This window comes from Branchiostoma belcheri, unplaced genomic scaffold (assembly GCF_001625305.1).
Source record: "Branchiostoma belcheri isolate BF01 breed outbred unplaced genomic scaffold, Haploidv18h27 scaffold4, whole genome shotgun sequence".
NCBI lineage: Eukaryota > Metazoa > Chordata > Leptocardii > Amphioxiformes > Branchiostomatidae > Branchiostoma > Branchiostoma belcheri.
Window position 1 is genome coordinate 5,137,021 of NW_017804020.1, and position 22,024 is coordinate 5,159,044.

Consider the following 22,024-nt stretch of genomic DNA (forward strand, 5'->3'; position numbering starts at 1 on the left):
TCCGAACCGAACCTACCTAACTTGGAACAACCACACGGTGATGTAACGGTTCTGGAAAACTTTTGGAAAACGCGCTTCTTGTGTCTGACACAATTTCAAAGTACATACAACAAGTAAGCCTGGAGGAGAGGGGCAACAGTTCTCTGTATTTTCTTTTAAGACTTCCCTACGACATGGAAGGCGGCGGGGACAAGCTGCCACCGTCTCCTTTCCGGAGCTCGGGTCCGCTGTTCCCGGTGAAACTGCGGGAGTTAGCGGACGACCCGACCATCCGGTCCGTGCGCTGGTCCCCCACCGGCGCCACGCTGCTCATCCACCAGAAGCTGCTGGAGGAGGAGCTGCTGGACCAGGAGAACGGCGCCTTCAAGACCAGGACGTTCAGCTCCTTCTACCGGCAGCTGAACCTGTACGGCTTCCGGCGGGCTCGCGGGAACAAGGAGGGGCGGCCCGAGCACTCCGACGGCAGCAGAGAGGCCGCCGAGCTGAGAGAGTTTTATCACATGGTGAGTGGATTTTTAATTGAGTGTAAAAGCCTGATAATACATATCTCCTTGAACAGGTTTGAGAATCCCAGGGCTATGTCCTTATGAAATATGTCCGCTCTTGTTCCCTGCAGTACTTCCAGCGGGACCAGCCGGAACTGCTGTCCCTCGTGCGGCGGCCCAGCTGTTCCCGGGCGGCGCTGTCCGAGCGACGGGTCGAGAGGGTCCGGCTGCTGCAAGGCGAGTCACCACAAGACCGCGCGGCGCTGTCCGAGCGACCGGCCGAGAGGACCCGGCTGCTGCAGGGCGAGTCGACGCAAGACAACGTCGTTGTCAACGAGACCGTAACCTCTAGCAATCTATTTCATAACTGCAAGCACCAAACACCTGACGGCGGTACAGCAGATATTCTCCCACAGGTAAATCGCCAGTCCATGCCAGTTATTCCTGCCGCCGCCTCTCCAGCGCCGGCTGAAACCGTCACCACCACGTCCACAGGTTCAACAATACAAGAAGGAACTCTATATGATACCTTTGTGTCTACAGGCACGTCACCCGGTACCAACGTGATTTACCAGTCGCTCTGGACCTCGAACATTCTGGCTGGAGACCGGAAAACGTCCGCTCTAGACCAGGGGCGGCCGCTGTTCTGCAGTCCTCGGGGCTCTGCGATGATCCAACCACAGGAGTTCTCACTTCGGCCGAGGGTACCGGGGCCGAGACGGAATCTATTTGGTGCTGCTGCTAACCAGCAGGTTCCCGGAGCAGTTGGGCAGGCTATCGATGTTACTAGCCAGCAGATTCCCGGACAAAGTTGTGACGCTGCTATCCAGCAGATTCCCTTAATAATCGGTGCCGGGCGCTTCCAACCGAACACAAGCAGACACGCGCGAGTGGAACAAATGCAGTCAAAACTGCCACACGAGGGGAAACTCCGGTTGGAAGTACCGCGGATAGATCTTGAGGAACAGCCACCGTCGACGTCGAAAGTGCCATGTTTGGATGCGCCCGGAATGGGAGTACCATGGCAAGATTTACCACAGGTAATGGTACCACATGTAAAGGTACCACATGTGAAGGTACCACAGGTAAAGGTACCGCTATCTGAAGTACCACAAATACATGTTTCCCCAGCAGAAGAGCCCAGACTAGACGAACGCCAAATCCACGCAGCAAAAGTGGCAACGCAACAAACAGAGGTACCACATGCACAGAGAGAACCTCAACATACCGTACGACGACTGGAAGAGCAACAGACGAAAAGGCTTCGATCCAAAGCTTCTCCAGGACAAGGAGGTTCAAAATCAAATTTTAAACCTCCTTGTCCAGAAGAACTGCCAGCAGGGCTGTCACTGATAGAAGTGGTGTGGATGCCGCCCCCACAAGCTGGACTGCCGCAGACGAAAGTAGCGCCAGACGTGAAAACGCTTTCCTTGAGAGAACCGAACACAAGAGTACCTGGTGTACAGCTACAGCGGGTAGCGCCATCGTGGATGGAGGTGCCACGGATAGAAGTGGACACCCCATTTGGAATAGATGTCACACACAAGGTAGTGCCACTTGACAAAGTTCCACAGATGAGAGCATTGCCGGTAGAAGTCTCCACACCACAACCCAGAAGGCCTGCCTTAGACACGTCACAGTATCAGAGGGAAGTACCACGACTAGAAGTGTCTGACATGAAAATGCGCCAGATAGAAATGCCGGAGATGAAAAGATTCCCATCAGCACCACAGCCGACCGTCCCTCCTGCGGCCGCCAGCCAGTCACCACAGCCAATGATCGGTCCGACTGTCCGGGAGGAAAACCCTGCGGAGGTAGAGGTCTGTGCCCGCTGCAGGAGGAAATCTGGACCCTCCGGTGAGCATGCCGACGACATTGATCTCACGGCCGGAGAAACGACATTGCCGGTTGAACTTGAAACAAACACGACTGCAAAGGAGACGATGAAACCTGCTTGCCACAAGCCGTCCGTATCGGAGGTTTCCATCCCATCACCAGCTACGAATGAACTGTCCCCAGTACCGGAGGTCTTCGTCCCCCCGCCAGCTCGGAACCCAGCATCCCCATCTACAGGAGAGACCTGTCCGTTCACAGGTGTTTTACATGTGCCCATCCTGGGGAGTCCGAAAAAACGCACGGACTCTTCTTGTCCCGTTTCCATGGCAACAGGTTCCGTGGGTCCCGTCGTCATGGCTCCCGATTCTCCTGACGACGTTGATGACGTTTCCTTCCTGACTGTTGCCAACTTTGAGGAGGTTATGACGTCACCAAGCAAAAGACAGAAGGCGTATGACGAGAGAGAAAGCCAGGCGGACAAGACGCCTTGCGAAGAGGCGAAGTCTAAACAGTCAGCCTCACCTGCGGAGCAGGAATCAACACACCTATGTCTTGAAAAAGACAGCATGTCATCCCCGGAAGACGTTTCAGAGACACCGAAGCGGAAATATAGAAGAAGATGTAAGAAACGGTGCGAACGTGCGATGAAGGCTCCGCGGAAGAAGGTCCAGGAGATGACGCCTGAAGAAGAGGTCCTGGCGGCCGTCCGAGCCATTCAGGAGGAAGTGCGAAAGGAAGAGATCACTCTAGATCTGGATGAAGTCCCGGCCGTGTCTGAACCTCAACGCGACATGCCACGAACATTTCACGACAAGCCGCGACCACAACACGACATGCCACGGCAACTTGACATGCCACGAACGCCGACGACAAAGCCGAGCGCAGGTTTTAACAACGCGTCATTGTCTGTCGTTAACCTCCCAATTGTTTCTTACGCTGGGCTGGCACCTGAAGACGCCAAGAAGCTTCCGTTTAAGAAACGATTTTACTCTGGCTTAGTGACAGAGCAGAATAGGAGTGCTGCAGTACTGGAACCTGAGGAACAGAGGGCGCTGTCTTCAAGTATTGACGACTTGATCGTCCTCGGAACAAGTATAACGCTGGTACCACCACCAGATTTCAGTGTCAACGTTGTTACAGAGGATTTAAGGACGGAAAACGTACAGAAAACACCGAAGGTTGACACAACATCTGTGTCTCAGGATCAGGTTTATATCCCTATTAACTACAAGAGCGGCCTAAAGGCCATTGCCTCAGAGGTTGAGTGCGGAGAGGAAAACTTCCAAGATTTTGAAGTAGTTGAAATAGTTGAACTAGACTGTGAGATAGCGACAGAACAGTGTCTCCGGGACGGACAACGTGTAACATCAGGCGGTGAAGTTCAGCAAAACACGTGCACGATCCAACAACAGCAAGGCGAAGGTCATGTCGCTCAACCTTCAAATACGGACGCACAGTTTGCACTACAACTCATCCCTGAAGACGTTACCATCGTTTGATTTGAGCCATGACACTTGGGTCACAGACCGGGGCATCTCACATATGCTAAATAAAAGATAGACACGAAGCAAGTGCTGGAATAAAGTTTGTTACAAATATGTTCAAACGACACTTACTTAGTTTTCCATTTTATACTTTACATATACTTTACACTATACTGTTTCACAATTACATGTAGCTTCAAGTTTCATATGTACTCGTCTTGTTTTTGTACGTCTTTCGAGTTTGTGGCAGAGAATACAGATGCTATGTATATTTGAAGCCTCCGTTGGTTGTGTGGCTTAATAATGCATTTTAGGTTGAAAATCAGAAAACACGTCATAAGGAAATTTGAATTTCCCGCGTTGTAAGGTCAAAGTTGGAGCTCCCATCATGCCGTGTTTTGCCCAGAACGAGGCAAAAATCCGGGGTCTGAAGAAAATGGCGACCATTTCAGGTGAGTTTTTACGCGGTCGTTTGGCACGACTTGGTGTCGAAATAACAGGTTATTTGGTCAGTCTATTCCTGACAAATACATTTGTGGGGAGACTCGGTTCTCCGGGAGTGTATCTGATGGACTTCAGTGTGAAATGATGGGTAGAAACGGCCAAATTTCCTGGTGCGTGGCGCTTATTTTCGCTGAGCCAGTCGTGTGCGTGTGCCAATGAAAACGCACGTCTTTTCCTGGCTATTCATATTAACCTGGCCAAATTCTATGTCATTGGGGCTCCTTTCGTACTTCTAACCCACCTTATCACATTTCCTGCTGTTGCTGTTAAGTGTTGGGTAAAAATTAGGGGGTTGTTCGACGTTACCAGTTGTCAATTGTGCAGTATCATCCCCCGTTCTTGAATAAAAACATGTCATAACATCACGTTAATTTTGGTGGCCAGTATGAGCGTTTACGTGTTGAATACAAAACATCTATAAAACTTACCTTGCTGCAGTAGATATAAGTAGGAAATTCTACGGTAAATTATTTACAAGTACTTATGGTGTATATCGGTTCTTTGAACAGTGTGAAACGCTTAATTTGGATGATCCAGTTATCAGTTGGCACATGTTGATTTGAAACACAAAGGGCTTCAACAAAGGAACAATAAGAGCTCATCACACTTTCTCCTCATCCTTATGAGGTAATAGATGTGTTTCCCAGGTAATTAAGAATTTGATAAGAAGATTGGATCAGTGTGCTTCCGTTTTATTTGCATTGTCCTTGTACCAAGTCTGCTTCTGGCATTACCTAATCCTTTAGTATGAGACTATGACCTCACAATCATCAGTGTTGTTCAGACATGGCTGCCCACCTGGTTCTGTGATTGTGTCTGTCACCTGCCAGGTAAAAAGGGTGTAGGAGTTGGTCCTGTCTTCATCGTAGTGAGACGTCTGAAGATGCAGTGATGATCACTGATGAACAGGAGTGATGACTGTATTCTACCTGGTGGAACTTTCTAGAACAATCCTGGGTGACTGTGGGGAGGGGGGCACTGAAAGGAGAATAGTCTCGACTGTCTGTATGAACATCAGCCTCAGAGGGTCCTGCATGGTTGATCAGGGTATTTCGGTCTTGTAATAGCTGACTTTTCTGATATGTTTGGTAATTTGATACCTCATTATATGGAGCAGTTCATGTAGGTAAGGACTTTTTTCAGACCAGACTGACTTGACAGAATAAGGCTTTCTGCTTTTCCTTGGTTTTTGGCAAAATCTTCTCTATCTGAGCCTCAGTAAATCACTCTACCTACTTCCCTTCTACATGTATTACTAGTTAAACCTACGCAGATGTGTCTGCAGTTCTTATGCTGTTATTTGGCTTTTTGGCAAAAGCTCTCCCTACCTAGTCATCACTGTTCCCTTTGCATATTGTTCAGTCATAAACTTGTATCTTAATTCTTGATCTTTGTCATGAGTCAATAGGGCTTACCACCCTTCTGTGTGTAACAGCTGTACAGCTAATATACTAGTAAATAGTAGTAGTAATCATTCTGTAGTGGCTGGTTTATCCAGGACTAGAAATACATTTTGCCTGTTGCCTGTTAGCAATGCATCACAGTTCACAGTTTAAAGCATGAACCAACTTACTTGTAGGTTCCAAGTTTGTAGTGATGTATTGTACATCAAACACCTTGTTACTGTAACATCCTGCAGCCTAACCCCATAACCAAATAGAGAATTGGTATTGAAACAGCTACTTCAACGTTTAACCTATCCAGTGAAAGGGTCCCTACTGTGTAGTTCTTGGGAGAACAAATTTGCATAACGCCTTAATTGGCTTAATTACAGGTAAGAAACACTGAAACTTGTCGTCGTGGCTGTTAGTTGTTCTTTTCTGAGCTGGCATACGGTACTCACCGGGTGGTACATTGGTAAGTTAATTTATCTTTCTGTACAGTTGGCATTCTCCTTTTCTCTGTGGCTTCCATTTAAGATTTGCATTTACTATTTTGTAGTCTTCTGTATTCATTAAGGACATATTCTGGGGTTTCAGCAGTGTTTTATTCAGATTTACAGGTTGTTGAAAGGCATAGATGTGACTTTGTAAATAGTACCTTCACCAGTGGCTTCAGTTGGCTGAGCTACATCCAGTCATTTTTTTGTGGGCAGACCATATTAAGTAGTAACCTTTGGCCTTCAAAGTTTTTTGGGGGGGTCTGTTGAAAAGCTTGTACAAAAGCAGTGTGACATCATGATTCAGAGTCTGTCATTAATAAATAGGGATGACAGGAAAAGGCACAGCCAGTTACACAAATACTTGTTTCTTGGACTAGAAAATATCCTAAGATCAGGATGTCTGTTGGTAGCCTGTGGGCTAAGATGAGTGTACAGGGCTCAAAATATCCATCCACAAAATTGAAACTGCAGCAATATATAAAAAAGTTGTGTCCCTTTTTTCTTTCTTTCTAACTTAAGTGTTTTCCTGTCTGCTGATGTTTTGCACTTGTCGGATTGATGATAAGTTTGCAGCCAGATTGATGTGATATGCGGTATGCTCCTATTCTGCCCCAGGATTTCTCCTATTGATTTCCAGTCCTAATGACTGTAGCTCAGCCAACTGAACCCAGTTATAAAACTTGTATGTGAGACTCAGAGATTGGCAGATAGCAGACATACATGTTCATCATGTTCAGAGAATGGGTCATAGAATGGAAGATGGCTATATTCTGTCCTTTTCTTTTAATAATTTTTTTAGATGCAAAGTGTCTAAAAAAACTCTTGAAGTTTTGATCAATGGATGTTGTGCACATCTGCTGGATTTTCCTTAGTCAGTTGTTGATACAGTTCAGTCCGTTGTTTAATCAGGTTGTCAGAGTTACCTTACATTTCTACTTTGAGCCTACGGGTTGTTCTGAGGGAAAATCTTTTTATTAGCCAATGATGATTTATGTGGTCACACTCCCCTGTAAGCCAGTCTGTATGAAATACAAGGCATTGCAAGTCCTGGATCATCCAAAAATTGTTTTCTCATGTTATGGTATTTTCTAAGCAAGTATTCTGTACAGGTAAAATTTATGTCTTCAGTGTGTTATGTGTCATCACATGCTGGTAATATGATTGGGAACTTCAAAAATGCAACAATAGAAGCTGTTTCAAGAAATCCAGTTTGGTGAATCCTGAAATTTTACTCGTTGCCCCTCCCACTTTATTGTTCTTGGAGAGTTTTGTTCATGTTGTGATCTTGCAGGTGTTGCAGTGTGAGCATAATATACAACCTGAAGTTGATTTTACTGATTGTCTTGCTGTCAGATCCAGTAGTACAGAACAGACTTTTGTGTCCGAGTCTGTAAGAGTAATTAAACTTCTATCACTAGAAAGCCACTAGACGTGCACAGGGTCTGAATATCTAGTGTCAGATTTAGCAAGTAAGACTTCATGCAGGTTGATGTTGGAGAATTGTCAGCCTCCATTCTCTGCTGCCAGTAGGTATAGCAGTTTAATTACTTGCTGTGTCCGTCTTGATGTGTCATAAGGTGAGAAGTAAAAGAAATGACTGACAGTAGTTGAAGAGGTGAAATCACAGGTTTTAGGTCCTGCTAATTACCCAGGCTCTGCCAATGTTCTCAACACTCTCTCACTGGGGTTGTCATTACTGCTGTAAGGAGGGCTATGTTTACATGCAGATTGGCATCAGTTGGTCCCTCAGGTTTTTGGATCTGTGTAAGGGTCAAAACCTCCCTGGTTTGACAAGAACTCAACAGGTGATGTTGGTGATATTTCTGAAGAAAGCACATGGTTGCAGTTGGACTAAGCCAGTTTTCCATTGCTACTAGGATCATGGATAAGCTGACCTTGATCTTGATGTAAACAAACTTGTTGACACCATGTTGTTGTTGTCCAGTTTCCAGTATGATGTTTACCTGAAACCTGACCTAAGGCAGCCATGAAAATTGACAGAACAAAGCTGAAGAAAACAGTCTCAGAAGTGGTAAGTGCATTCTTCAATCAATGAATCAATCAATCATTGGTCCAGAGGGAGGCCAAAAGAGTAACATAATCAATCATCCATGGCATGACTGACTGCAGATCGGTTTTATTATGAGATATTTTTCAGTAATGATTTATCAGATAAAGTCAGGTTAATGTTATTCCTAAGATGACCTGGATGTTTCTGTTTCTCCCCAGCCTGCTGACTGTAAGGCACTGATCGAACACCTGAAGACTGTACCATTAGAGGAGCTGCCGGGGGTGCTGGACAGCATCAAGACATGGAACTATGGGAAGGTGAGTACAAGGAAACGTAACAAGCTGGTTTGTGGATAGGCTGATTAACTCATTCTCCTAGCTACCCAATGACTGAACGATCCTTGAGACAAATAGTTGAAATACAATTCAGCTGTAACTGTAAACATTGGAAGCGGATCCTTCTGCCATTTGAATAGGTCAGGTTTTGACACAGTTGCCTTGTTCTCTCTTTCTGATGAATTCTATGATGATTCCTGCAGTGGGATTCTTAGGTTGTTGTTACCAAAGTTGGAAGTCCTTTCCCACAAATCCCCCGGGAAAGACAGGAAGAATAGCTACATTTGTTGTAAGCTAAATGTGGATCCCAATAAAGTCAAGTCAAGATATACAGTGTGTCATGTCTACTTTTAGATAGTCCTTGAAATGATATACAGTCAAACCTGGCCAAGTAGACCACCCAGGGGACCACTCAAATTTGGCCTACTTGAGCAGGTGGTCTATTTGAAGAAAATCAGACCAACGACCAAGACATCACAAAGATATGGCAGTTTACAAGTATTATCATATTACTAGTATTATTAATTATAAACCATTATTGCATCATCAATGATTCATCAAAGTACTTTAGTACATGTATATTTTTACTCATCCTTTCTTGACTACAACATGCACACAAAAGTATAGTACTAGTGGTTGACACATGAACAAGCAAAACACTGATGTACTTCCAGAAATAAAATATTTATTGCATAGAAAGTACATCTATTTGATTTTTATACAATCATGTACCAGGGCTCGAACTTAACTTTTTTCCCTACTGTCCCAGAACTGTCCCAAAAATAAATTCCAACTGTCCCAAAGTGAGGATTGACTGTCCCAAACTGGTTTTCAGGAAGTATGTATTACAACAACAATAAAGCTGAGTCAGAGAACAGTATTGCTGTGTAAGCTAATTGTCAATTGAAATAAACACAAAATCAACTCAAATTGAAACTTGTCTTGGCTGGTTTATTGTGCCGACAAATGTAACAAAGACAAGCCAAAGTTCTTTTCAAACTTTCTTTCCATTTTCTTTCCTTCCACTTGTTATGTGCAGGCTACAGCAAGTGGCCCCTGTAAAGTGTGCATACTGCATGCTGCACACTGCAGTACTATATTATACTGCATGTATTACAATTCACAAATATTTACATGTTTAAATGTTTTACATTTCAAGGCCCCCTCCCCCTTCCGTCGGCGCATCCCTCTTTCGTACCGGCCGTACGATCTGGAGGCTGACACTCAGTTGTTGAAACCACGCCGTCAGACTGAGATGATCCTGAACGTCTTTGAGGATCGACAGCATTGACTGCATTCGACGCCGGGGCCGCTCGCGGCGAGGAGAAAAAAGAGGAAATTTTCCTCTGTGCCATGCCGGCCATGACTCTCAAATTTTCTGATTTCGGCTGTTTTCGGCATTCCATTCGTCATTTCGCGGGAAACTAGGCGAAGTTTACCGAAAGACACCGTACATTCCCGAGCTTTGCCGGTTCACTATATTTGGCATTGTCAGCTGATCTCCCGAGCATCTCCGGAAATATCCGAACATTAAATAGTTACAGTTCGCCATATATGGCAGATGCCTTGATTGGATGGAAGCTGTGATTGGTTGAATGTTGTTTACATGGATAGAATGTCTGGGAACTGGCGTGGGAAAGTGGCGCCAAGGCGGCGGGCTGCAATAGATCAAAGGCGATGGGCGGGGCGACAAAATAGTGGCCACATGCGTACACGGATGCCACACGCGCTGCTCAGCTGAGTGTATATCGAATTCGGCGGCTTTTGGTGAGGCCCAAAAATGGGTTGCGCGCCTGACAAACGTATGAACGGCTGACATTCTGATTGTGAATGTTCGTTATTTTTCCAGTGTCCCAAAAATGTCCCAAAGTGATTTTTCAGTTGTCCCGGCCGAAATTTTAGTGGCCAGGGGACATCGGGACATCGTTAAGTTCGAGCCCTGATGTACCACAGTAAAAAGCTTTGAAATTTCACAGCTTACTAGTATCTACACTTGGGTGTTTATAAAATTTAGCCTACATTACGATTTAGAGGTTTTTACAGAAACGATAAGGCGTTCATTTTGTGCTACTACGGGACTTTTTCGAAAACAATGAGACGAGTTACAAAATTCAGCGTCACCCAAGCGTGCAGACAACAACAATCAAAATGGCGCCCCGGCGGCCAACTTCACAACGAGTTACAAACTACGAGAAATGAGGCATAAATCTGCTTAATTCCGAGGTTGAAATACAATCAAAAGTTAACCGTCATTTGTACTACTGAAAATGTAAAAGCCCCAGTAGCGTGCTAGCACGTGCTACGACTAAGACGAATCGAAAATTTGGGAACCAGGCGTAGTGAAAGAAAATGGGGTGGCGTCACATTTTTGCGAGTCAACTTTTACGGCAAAAAAATACAATTGAACGTTACTGTTAAAGGCTACAGTGTCTGTAGAACTTTCTCGATGTCACCCTGGATTCCATTACGCTCCCATCCTAGGGCGAAGACGCCGGGCTTCGCTGTAAGCTCGTCTGCGGCCCTGCACATGCAGCGGCGTGCAGCGGCATAATTTGCGTGCCGCATGCAGCGGCTTGAAATTGTTAAAATCCCCACGGTCTGTATGAATCGTTCACCAGACCAGATGTCGACCAGACTTTTTCTTCAAGTTAATTATGACGTCCCGACGTTTGTAATTTTCCGAGACGCTTCTTTGGTACAATTAAACCGATCTTTCTCGAAGCTTGTGTGACTTGTTTACAAGATTCTCCACTTGGGATATTTCACCAGTATCATGGGTGAGCAGCTAGTTGAATAAGAATAAAAACACCTTAAACTCCAAAAACTTTAAGCCCTCAAGTCAATATTAGTAAATATCATTTTCTTTTATTTAAACATCGTCGGCGACAAATAAATTTACATTTTGTACGGTAGATTGTACAGTAGAATCAAACCGCACGTCAAGTTTTCACCCATATTACAGTAGTCTGTTCCAATGACCCAACATCGTGACCCCCGGCGCCATCTTGAATCGCTCGGCCGGGCAAAACACAACGTAAACAGGCCGATTCTCCCCATAAATCCCCGCAAGTTTTTATTAAAAATCGATATAGACACCCTTTTAAAAATGATGCGGTCGTCATGGGAAGGTTTTGGTCGTGCGTGGTCCCGACTCGAGCTGGCCGCGGTCGCGTCAGGAAGGTGGTCTACTTGGGCAGAGTGCTTAATGCTTGTGCCTATGGGAAAATATTTTCGGGACCGGAGAAAACCGGTCTATTTGGCCAGTAGGTCGTCTTGACAAGGTGGTCGCATGGGCAGGTTTGACTGTAGTATAGATATTGCAGCACTGAGCGAAACGAGATTTCCGGAAGAGGGTTCTCTGACAGAACCAGGCTGTGGCTACACATTTTTCTGGAAAGGCAAAGCAGCTCATGAGGACAGGATCCATGGAGTTGGTTTTGCCATCAAGTCTAGTCTTCTCAAACAGATACCAAATGTCCCCTCTGGTATAAATGAAAGGCTCATGAAACTTCGCCTCCCCATCAGCAACAAGCGTTTTCTTACCATCATAAGCGCTTACGCCCCCACCTTGACAAGCACAGAGGAAAGCAAAGAACAGTTCTATGCCGACCTAGACACTGTACTGCGCACTGTACCTGGCAATGATAAGCTCCTAGTGCTAGGGGACTTTAACGCCAGAGTGGGCAAAGACTATGAACAGTGGAAGGGAGTTATAGGGAAGCATGGCCTAGGGAAAGTAAACAGCAGTGGTCTCTCACTGTTAAGCAAGTGTGCTGAACACAACCTGGCCATAACGAACACCATGTTCAGANTTTTACGGCAAAAAAATACAATTGAACGTTACTGTTAAAGGCTACAGTGTCTGTAGAACTTTCTCGATGTCACCCTGGATTCCATTACGCTCCCATCCTAGGGCGAAGACGCCGGGCTTCGCTGTAAGCTCGTCTGCGGCCCTGCACATGCAGCGGCGTGCAGCGGCATAATTTGCGTGCCGCATGCAGCGGCTTGAAATTGTTAAAATCCCCACGGTCTGTATGAATCGCTCACCAGACCAGATGTCGACCAGACTTTTTCTTCAAGTTAAGTATGACGTCCCGACGTTTGTAATTTTCCGAGACGCTTCTTTGGTACAATTAAACCGATCTTTCTCGAAGCTTGTGTGACTTGTTTACAAGATTCTCCACTTGGGATATTTCACCAGCATCATGGGTGAGCAGCTAGTTGAATAAGAATAAAAACACCTTAAACTCCAAAAACTTTAAGCCCTCAAGTCAATATTAGTAAATATCATTTTCTTTTATTTAAACATCGTCGGCGACAAATAAATTTACATTTTGTACGGTAGATTGTACAGTAGAATCAAACCGCACGTCAAGTTTTCACCCATATTACAGTAGTCTGTTCCAATGACCCAACATCGTGACCCCCGGCGCCATCTTGAATCGCTCGGCCGGGCAAAACACAACGTAAACAGGCCGATTCTCCCCCATAAATCCCCCGCAAGTTTTTTATTAAAAATCGATATAGACACCCTTTTAAAAATGATGCGGTCGTCATGGGAAGGTTTTGGTCGCGCGTGGTCCCGACTCGAGCTGGCCGCGGTCGCGTCAGGAAGGTGGTCTACTTGGGCAGAGTGCTTAATGCTTGTGCCTATGGGAAAATATTTTCGGGACCGGAGAAAACCGGTCTATTTGGCCAGTAGGTCATCTTGACAAGGTGGTCGCATGGGCAGGTTTGACTGTATAAATGACTAAATCACCAAATTTATAGAATTTTTTGATAATTGACTTTTATTGTTTTCCCCAGTGTGAGTTAGTTCACTGGATAGATGTGTTGGACCGGTTTGATACCATCCTTGAAGAGGCCTGCCTAACACCCCCCGGTGCAGAATGGACTCTCCCCATCGACAGGCCAGAGATGGTCCAGTCGAAGGAGCGTCTGCTGAAGGTTCTGCAGTTCACGGCACTGCTGATAGAGCACAGCTTCTCCAGACACCTGTACAACTCCATGGAGGTACGTTCTACCTTTTGTCTGTGGTAACTTGGCATAACACGTAACAGCAACCATCTATAATTTTACATCAAATGACTTGTCCTACCAAAGTGCTACATGTCAGTCATAAGGAAACTGACTCTATTAGATGACATTTATGAGTTTTACAGTATTTCGTATGACAATGGTTCTGGGTTAATAAATCTCTTTTCTAGCTTGCATTGAAAAGTCTTCTTGTTAGTTTTTGATGCATAACTTGTTGAGGTGTTAAGATATTGAGGTAATTCACAGCTTTCTCATAGAAATCTGTTCTTATCCCCTGCAGAATCATGTGATGCAGCCGCTGTTCCCTTAGCCTTCCTCAGAAATAATGACCCCCTATTTGTTGTCTCCCTGTAGCATGTGACGCGGCTGCTGTCCTCCTCAGACATGGGGCTGGTGCTGCCGGTGCTGAACCTCCTGTATGTCTTCAGCAAGAGGTCCAACTTCATCACCCGTCTGGCTGCCGAGAAGAGACAGACACTCCTAGGCAGGCTGCAGCATCTTGCTGAGGTATGCTTGTTTGTTTGTTTGTTTGTTTATTATCCCACTCCTGGTTGCCAATAAGTGACAAATGTTACTGGGCAGGCTGTAGCACCATGCAGAGGTCAGGAGCCATTTTCTATTGTTACATCCTCAAAGGTGAACAAGTTTTGAACAAAGTTCACCTACTTTCCTTGTATTGAATATATGTTGTTCTCTTGACAGAGTTGGGGAGGCAAAGAAAACGGGTTTGGGCTGGCTGAGTGTTGCCAAGATCTTCCCTTCTCTGTAAGTATGTCCTGTGGGTGCATAATTACATTATGTTCATTTCCATCGGAATGCATCAAGGTATCCTAACTATATTATTGAATGTTATCTTTGATTTAAGATATTTGCAATTTTGTAGATTAGTCTCAGAAAATTGCCAGCTAAGTGTTGATTAAACATAAACAGTACTCTCGATGTTGAAAAGTTTGAATTTGTGCTTTTGCAGAGTTACCCTGCCAGTGCGACTACCTTGCACTTTGAGTTTTACACAGAAGTTACAGATGAAAAATCCACACCAGGGAAAAAGGTAGGACTGCAGCTTTGTTTTCTACATGTTGGGACTTGTACCATTTGTGATGTGATGACAAGTTAGGTGTAATTTGCCAGCTGTAATTAGGTCATAAATCAGCTGTACTTTTGCAATAATGAGCACTTCAATGAAATGTGTTTAAGGAAAGCTTGTCACCATGTAGCAGCTGCTTTTTTTGTGTGTGTGAAGAGTTTCATGCTTGTACAGTGATGTGCAGGTGCTGGAAATGTCTTACATGTGCTGGTGTTTGAGAAGGTGTGAAGTAAAAGTTATAAATCAACAAGACTGCAATATTATCACTTTGGCACAAGGCATTTGGGAAAGTTTTGTCACCCTACAGCAGGTGTTGTTTTATTTGTGTGAGAAGTTTTTCTGCTTGTCCAGTGATGTGCAAGTGTTGCCAGCTGTATGTAAAGTAACAGTGGATGGTGTTAATGATGTCATCTGTATGTCATAAAACTGAAAAAAGTATCTGACCTGGTATTGAAAGAGGTGGAAAAGACATCTGTGTTATGAATGACTTACAGCTAATACTGGGAATGAATCAGTTCTTAGTTCATTGCCTTTCAAGTAGAAAGGCAAAATAACACATTTTCTCATTGTAAGCAAGAAGTTCAAAACCATTCATCCTTGTCTTCCGTCACACACCCTTATAGCCTAGCATAAACTGTTTGCCCATCGGCAGATTTTGTTCACACTCCAGATTACAAACCTGTACATCCTACTGAGGAAACTCTGCTGCCTTGTGTATGTTCAGAATCCTTTCTTTAGTTGAGACTTGAATTTCTCCCCTTTCCCAGCCGGTGAATACGGTGCAGTGTATCCACATTGAGAACGTCGACAAAGTTGCCCAGAGCCCAGCTGAGATCATGGAGAATCTTCTTAAGGTGTATAACGTACCCAAGGACAAACAGGTAAGACTTCAAGGACGTGCTAGTAATAAAGATAACAGAGACTTACCAGAGGGTGTTTAACAGACCCAAGGACAAACAGGTAAAATGACAAGGACAAGCAAGTCATTTGAGACCAAATAAAATCCTAGTGACTTCCATAAGAACTGCGGTACGGCTGAGAGGCTTGTTTCAGTCATTAATTACTAGTATGTGTAAGTTTTAGGGACCCTTCTGAAATCAGTGACACAAGTGAGTTTTTCTTGTTTCAGATGCTGCTGTTCACCCACATTAGGTTAGCCTACTGTTTCTCCAACTACCGCCTGAGACTACAGTGTGTACAGGCCAGGTTACAGGCCCTGTCAGTCCTAGGTGAGCAAGAATGGTTTTGTTCATATTACATGCTTTGGAAATAAGACAGCGTGTAAGCGTTTAATGTTTGTATTTATGTGTATGTGACAATATATGCAAGGCAATGCCACTGTGTACCTGTGTGTGCTATATATTGTGTATTGTATATTCCCCAGTGTACTCAGCCGCCCTACAAGACAATGCCAACACCCTACTGTACAACGGGCTCATAGAAGAGTTGGTTGATGTGCTCCAGTTGAATGATACCCGACTTACGGTGAGGGAGAGTTTCAAATGTTGCATTTTGTCTAGCGTATAAATGTTCAATGATTTTACTAAAATCTGATCTGCATAACTGTATCAAAGAAGTAAAGTGCTACAATTTGTTCTTTGAGTAGTTGAGTGATCTGGACAGTAAGTTACACGTATTGCTGCTGTTTATCCAAATTCTGTCATACTTGGGAAAGATTGTTGTAAAACAGATCTCTTTTGCAGAAGGAGAAATATTTTACATTGTTTAATGAATGTCAAATATTGGCCTTTTGTTTGTTTCTGTAGGAGATCAAAGCAGCGTCGTTGAGAACGTTAACGGCGATCATCCACCTGGAGAGGAACCCCAAGTGAGTTTCCCCCGCTGGCCCACTGCTCCAACTTTAAACTTTGTCTGATTGGGTTTTACTTTTACCATCATTCCTTATTCTTTGTGTAACCCACACTGACAGGGACCCAGTCAGGGTGTAAAACAGTACTCACACACTGGCTCAGCCCCAACATGACCACCTGGTCTCCCCTCCAGAGTCGTCCACAGACTTTAACAGCTTCTTCCTTCTCTCCACTGGTTGGAGACTTGAAGGTTTCACTTGGGAAGCTCACTTCTACAACATGATTTCAGAGAGACATTGTAAGAGACATTGAATTTGAAATATCTAAAAAAACTACAAATGTTATTGGAGAAGTAAAGATACCACTGTAACGCTTCAAAGTTCAAGAATAATTTTCTAAAGTCGAAGTGGCAGTTTTAGATCCCCTGCCCAGCCCTGTTGTGAGAGTCTGTGGACACTTGTTCTGGCATGTTCCTTCCTCCCTCCCCCCGTGGGTGGAGTTTATGTTGCGTTTCTCATGTTGCATTCAGAACTAACGTACCAGCATTGTTCCAGACTCGGCCAGCCTGCCTGCAGCTGGTGTGGCTCACCTGTGTGCTGTGTTACAGGACTGGTGTACCTAACAATCCATACACTTAACAATCATGGATCTTCTTATAATGTTCTTACTAGAGTGGTGTTAGAAATAAACATGACAAAGTCCAAAATTAATGTTTGGGTTTGATTTAATCGTCAGAAAAACTAGTCCATGCAATAGATAATGTCTCACCTTCCTCTCATGATGTTGGTAGTAGGAATAAAACTCTGAAGAGTGCTTGTCTTCTTTGATCTTTGATGGTAGTAAAGTAAGAGGGAAGCAAGAAGTTGTCCGAAGGTGTAGATGACATAGACATGTAAATGCACCAACTCAGACTCCATGCTGCACCCAAATTTTCTTGTTACGTTGTTTGATAACATGACCTGGTCTGTTAGCTGTTTTTTCTGGGCAGTTTGGATGTTTTGCCTGCATGTTCCTGTTATAGGACAGTGTAAATATTTAGTAATGTAGTTATCTCTACCATGACCCCGCTAGGCTCGGCAACATTATTGACGCGACGGGCGCAGCCTCGTACCATGGCTTTCTCCCTGTGCTGGTCAGGAGCTGCATCCACGCCATGACAGGTAACATTTGTTTCATGTTTTTACTGAGTATTAGTATTTTTTCTTTGTATCAATGTCAAAAATCAGTTCCTGGGACGTCTTAATTAGGTTTCATTCCCTGGAAGTATCTAGCACTAGCATTTGATGCCTTGGAGTCCTGGGTTTGAATCTCAGTCCTTCATACCCTCACTCCCCACATATATCTGAGGTATGCTACGATACAAGAATTGTTTCTTGGACTTATGAATCGAATACAGATAAAAGCCTTATCTGTAGAACTTTGCTTTTTGGGACAGACTTTCTCAGAATTTGTCAGCAGTTGATTTTTTAAAAGTGTTTCACTGAACTATATTTCCTGTCTCCTCCCCAGACCCCAATGAGAGCCCGTTCCCCCAGCCCTTTGCCACAGCACTGTTCTCATTCCTGTACCACCTGGCCAGCTATGAAGCAGGTAGGGACCACTTCTGCACAGGTACAGTCCCAAACTTACATCCACACATGCCTGGGGTTTATGTGTGTGCCTTTGTTTTTTTCCTTCTGTATACTTTGCATCAGTGAGTGTTGTATATAATCGTCGGAGGTGTTCCTATAAAATCAACTTTGTGTGCTGTGATGATGTTACTATAATACATTTTGTAGGCAGGGGTTAAAATACCCGGTCTCGCAGTCTCGCCGCGCAAGTAATTTTTTCTGTGCGAGACTTATTCGGAAAGCCAGGTTGCCCGGAGCGCAAGTTTACGGCCAGCAGCTTCTGAAATAAATAGTGCCGCGGTCCCGCCTGATTGACATGTGGACCGGTTCGGACCGTAAAAATTTATCGGTCCGGTCCGAAAAAAAAACGAAACGTCGGTGGACCGGTTTTTTGGACCGGAACAAAAATCCATACTAACTGATGATCACTAGATACAAGGAAGCCAGCCAGGAAAATGAAAATCCAGCATTAAATAAAGAAATTTACCTTAGTTTCCGTACCTCTCATTTTTGCAACAATATTCTCCATATTTTCGTTACCGATAGTCATCTAGAAATCATAAAGGGAACTTTACAGGCCGCGTTTGGTTCGAGCCGAAAATAAGTGGTTTTAGACCACATGGTCACACTGTGCCGCTACTGCCACACATAAATTTTCACTCGAAATGAGAAATTAGCACCCAACAAAACGGACCATTAGTTTCCCAAGGCTGTATTACTCTTTTGTTCTTGTGGTCAACTTGTTTTCTTTGCTTGAATCGCGTAAAATACCAAGGAAAATACAAGGAAACTTCGGCAATCGGCCCGAATTTTGAGACGAGCGGCGGCCATCTTGGAATTTGTTGTTTATGCATGCCTGCAATTTGGCCCAAACCGCTAGAGGGCGATGTGATTGGTTGGGAAGTTTAATGTATTAATATATTCGGTTCTGAGGTTTTAGCCATAGAGGACAGTAGAGGAGAAGTTTGATAATGATTAGAACGGATAAAATGGGATAAAATAAAATTAAAAGAGGATAAATAAAATAAAAATAAATCTAAAAAAATAAAAATAAATACTAAAAAAATTTAAAAAATAAATAAAAAAATTTGTATTGGTTGCTATACATTTAATATTTAGCAATGATCATTTAGCAAAAATTATTTGGTACTGATAGTCTGGTATCCAGAATCAGGTACAGGTACAGGTCCGGACCTGGACTCTGGACCTGGACCTGAAAGAGCGGAACAGGTACCCACCCATATGAAGGCAGCATTTTTTAATAAACAATGATGTTTGACAGCTGTTGTGTTTGCTACTTGATAAACAAACCTATTAATTGATAAAAAGAAAGGATAATGGATATGGGGTAGCAGATTTGATGAATCCAGATCCTTTGAAATGGGGCAACCTGAAATCCTGATGGGGCAACCTGGCTTTTGACCCAGGTTGCCGCCCGGGCAACCTGGAAAAAAAAAGTATTTTAACCCCTGTGTAGGTATTGGAAAGTATGCTGGTATTTCTTACTTTTTCAATGTGCTGTATAGGTGTACATGTCTATGGCTCAAAATACTCGGTTTTGGTTTTCTGTAATTTGTGATGCTGAGTCCTAAGTTCATTTAGCTCGTCAAATTGTTGTTAATCTTTTTTCTGCACCCCGAAAATTTTGTATGGCAGCTTTGGATTATAGATGTGTCGTTGATTTAGCATCATCATGGTCTGAAAACCACCCTTCTGTGCTCCCCACCCCCCTCCCCCAGGTGGAGAAGCACTGGTGTCCTGTGGCATGATGGAGTCACTACTGAAAGTCATCAACTGGCTGGGGGACGACCAGGACAACATCATCGTAAGTGTGGCAAGTGCCTACATGTACATTTGACCGTGAACACACTGCATGGATAATTCATGTTCTGTCAAATCATTGTGTCAAATGTTCAGCACTCTAAGAGAGAGGTGCTTATTATAATTATAAGAATAATTTTGTTGTCCAGTTTGTGACTACATTTGTTGTTCTTCATGTTTTCCAGTTTGTGACGAGAGCGGTGCGTGTTGTTGACCTGATCACCAACCTGGACATGACGTCCTTCCAGACACACAGCGGGCTCAGCTGCTTCATCAACAGACTGGAGGTGAGACGGCATGCCTTTAAAAGGATACAGATGTCTTAAATTAAGGAAGATTCATCTTGAGAAAACTCAGTGAATGTTAAAAGGGGAAGATGTAGTAAGAAACAAAGACATGCCTAATTATTATGGGACCTTTGTGAAAAAAGGTGTAGACATGCAAGATGTTTGTGCCTGTGAAGATCTGTATATAGAATTGTAACAGCTTGTCGCCACAGTGTTTTTTGAACACCTTTTTTCTTGACTTGTTTCCAGCATGAGGTTGAGATCTGCAGAAAAGAGTGTCCGTTTGTCATCACGCCAACCATCAGTGTAGAGGATGGTGGAGAGGAAGAGGAGCATCAACAGGAGGAGAACAGGGAAGGGGAGGGGCAGATCGCCACGGAGACTAGGAACCAATCAGAAGAGGGAGCTGTTGCCATGGAAACAGAGACAGCGGCCAGCACGTCCAGTGGTGAGTTATGCAGCCAGCAGGGAACAGTGGACAGGAATAAGTCAGGGTTAAAGAAAAAGAAAGATCCCTGAAAACTGTTGCTTTTAGTATTGTACCCGATATAGATAAATTTAGACTTTGCACAATGTACATGAAGTACTTCATTCTTCCTTTAATGTATTACTCTTGTTTGTAGGCTAATTTTATGTAACATTTCTTGCCTTCGATACCCCTGGTGAAAGCCACAGATATCTTTTGTTTCAGCCAATCTTATAGAAGAAGACAGATTAATGTACATGTAGGCTGTGTTGTGAATGTTGTGGTTGATGGAAGTTGTTATGTTTATCCCTGCAGGGTCGTCTGATGTCCCAATGGAGATGGATGGTCCATCACCGGCCAGCACCAGCTCCATGTCCGAGGACAACCGCACAGAAACAGACAAGAAACAAGGTAGAGAGATGGCTGCTTGGTCATTTAAAGTTCTCTCTGTGACCTAACTTCGTAGCTAATTCAAATTTGGTGCCACATGGCTACCTTAGTATGCTGAAGGTTTAGATTCGCGCTTTTCTCAGTTCTTCGGCTGAATACACTGACTTTTCGTATCCCGGATGTTACCTCTTACCAATGTGTAGTTGGTAAGAAACTGAAAGTGCTGAAACTGCTTTTGGAAGCTTTGGAAGTGTGTTTCCTACCACATTTAACATCACTGTTGTTTTTTCCAGACCCTCAGAAGCAGTGTTTCCCCCAGAGAGCAGCTCTGATGAAATCCATGCTGAACTTCCTTAAAAAAGCCATTCCTGACCCCGCCTTCTCAGACAGTATAAGACATGGTAAGTGGTGTAAATTCCTTGTTGTTTAACCTCCTTCTTGAAACAAGTCATTATTCTGTGTTGTAAATGCCTACAAATGTTTCTCATCAGTATGGTATCATTTTGAATCATTACAAAATTCTACCATCTTGTAGTGAGATATTGCAACACAGGAAAGGCAATGCTCATGAATTCCAGATGGCAAGCCTTTGTCCATAGCTGAGTGAATTAAAGTTTTGAATTAGTCCTGAACAGTAAGATTGAGGTAGTGTGAATTGTTGCATTGTCTAATCAGAGTGTTTTGTCCCCAGTTATGGACGGTTCCCTGCCTGTGTCCCTGAAACACATCATCAGCAATGCTGAGTATTACGGACCCTCCCTCTTCCTACTAGGTAAGACCCATAGTTTTCTCCAATGAGTTTTCTGACTGAAATTACTAAGAACCTCTCAACTAGTGGCAAGTCCTTCACTCTTTAGTTTTAACTTCAAGCTATTTTACATTTTGCATGTTAAACAGATGTCTCTATTTTTGATTCTATAACCAAAATATGGATTTTACCAAATTTGGAGATGATAAACACTTTTTGTTTGGGGAGAT

General features: G+C 43.9%; 2 protein-coding genes across 15 annotated transcripts in view; both read left to right on the forward strand.

Annotated features, from left to right (window-relative positions):
- Positions 1-173: 173 nt before the first annotated feature.
- Positions 174-4,122, forward strand: LOC109476952 (titin-like). The gene is made up of 2 exons (XM_019777971.1): positions 174-503; positions 617-4,122. The coding sequence occupies exons 1-2, from the start codon at positions 174-176 to the stop codon at positions 3,818-3,820; spliced, it is 3,534 nt and encodes a 1,177-aa protein (XP_019633530.1). The 3' UTR covers positions 3,821-4,122.
- A 62-nt stretch (positions 4,123-4,184) lies between these two features.
- Positions 4,185-22,024, forward strand: part of LOC109477297 (E3 ubiquitin-protein ligase HUWE1-like) — a 51,399-nt gene continuing 33,559 nt past the window's right edge. For 10 of the 14 annotated variants that reach the window (XM_019778398.1, XM_019778409.1, XM_019778406.1 and 7 more), the window contains exons 1-19: positions 4,185-4,257; positions 8,137-8,223; positions 8,421-8,519; positions 13,344-13,550; positions 13,929-14,081; positions 14,277-14,339; positions 14,545-14,625; positions 15,429-15,542; positions 15,791-15,890; positions 16,046-16,146; positions 16,428-16,489; positions 17,520-17,632; positions 17,982-18,083; positions 19,822-19,907; positions 20,089-20,190; positions 20,440-20,638; positions 20,972-21,067; positions 21,340-21,447; positions 21,738-21,818. In XM_019778398.1, the coding sequence (XP_019633957.1) occupies positions 8,179-8,223; positions 8,421-8,519; positions 13,344-13,550; positions 13,929-14,081; positions 14,277-14,339; positions 14,545-14,625; positions 15,429-15,542; positions 15,791-15,890; positions 16,046-16,146; positions 16,428-16,489; positions 17,520-17,632; positions 17,982-18,083; positions 19,822-19,907; positions 20,089-20,190; positions 20,440-20,638; positions 20,972-21,067; positions 21,340-21,447; positions 21,738-21,818 (1,912 nt within the window). In that variant the 5' untranslated portion in view covers positions 4,185-4,257; positions 8,137-8,178. Of the gene's footprint in view, positions 4,258-4,311; positions 4,420-8,136; positions 8,224-8,420; positions 8,520-13,343; positions 13,551-13,928; positions 14,082-14,276; positions 14,340-14,544; positions 14,626-15,428; positions 15,543-15,790; positions 15,891-16,045; positions 16,147-16,427; positions 16,490-17,519; positions 17,633-17,981; positions 18,084-19,821; positions 19,908-20,088; positions 20,191-20,439; positions 20,639-20,971; positions 21,068-21,339; positions 21,448-21,737; positions 21,819-22,024 lie in introns of those variants that run through there. The other 4 variants (XM_019778404.1, XM_019778405.1, XM_019778408.1 and 1 more) reach the window with 4 other exon arrangements.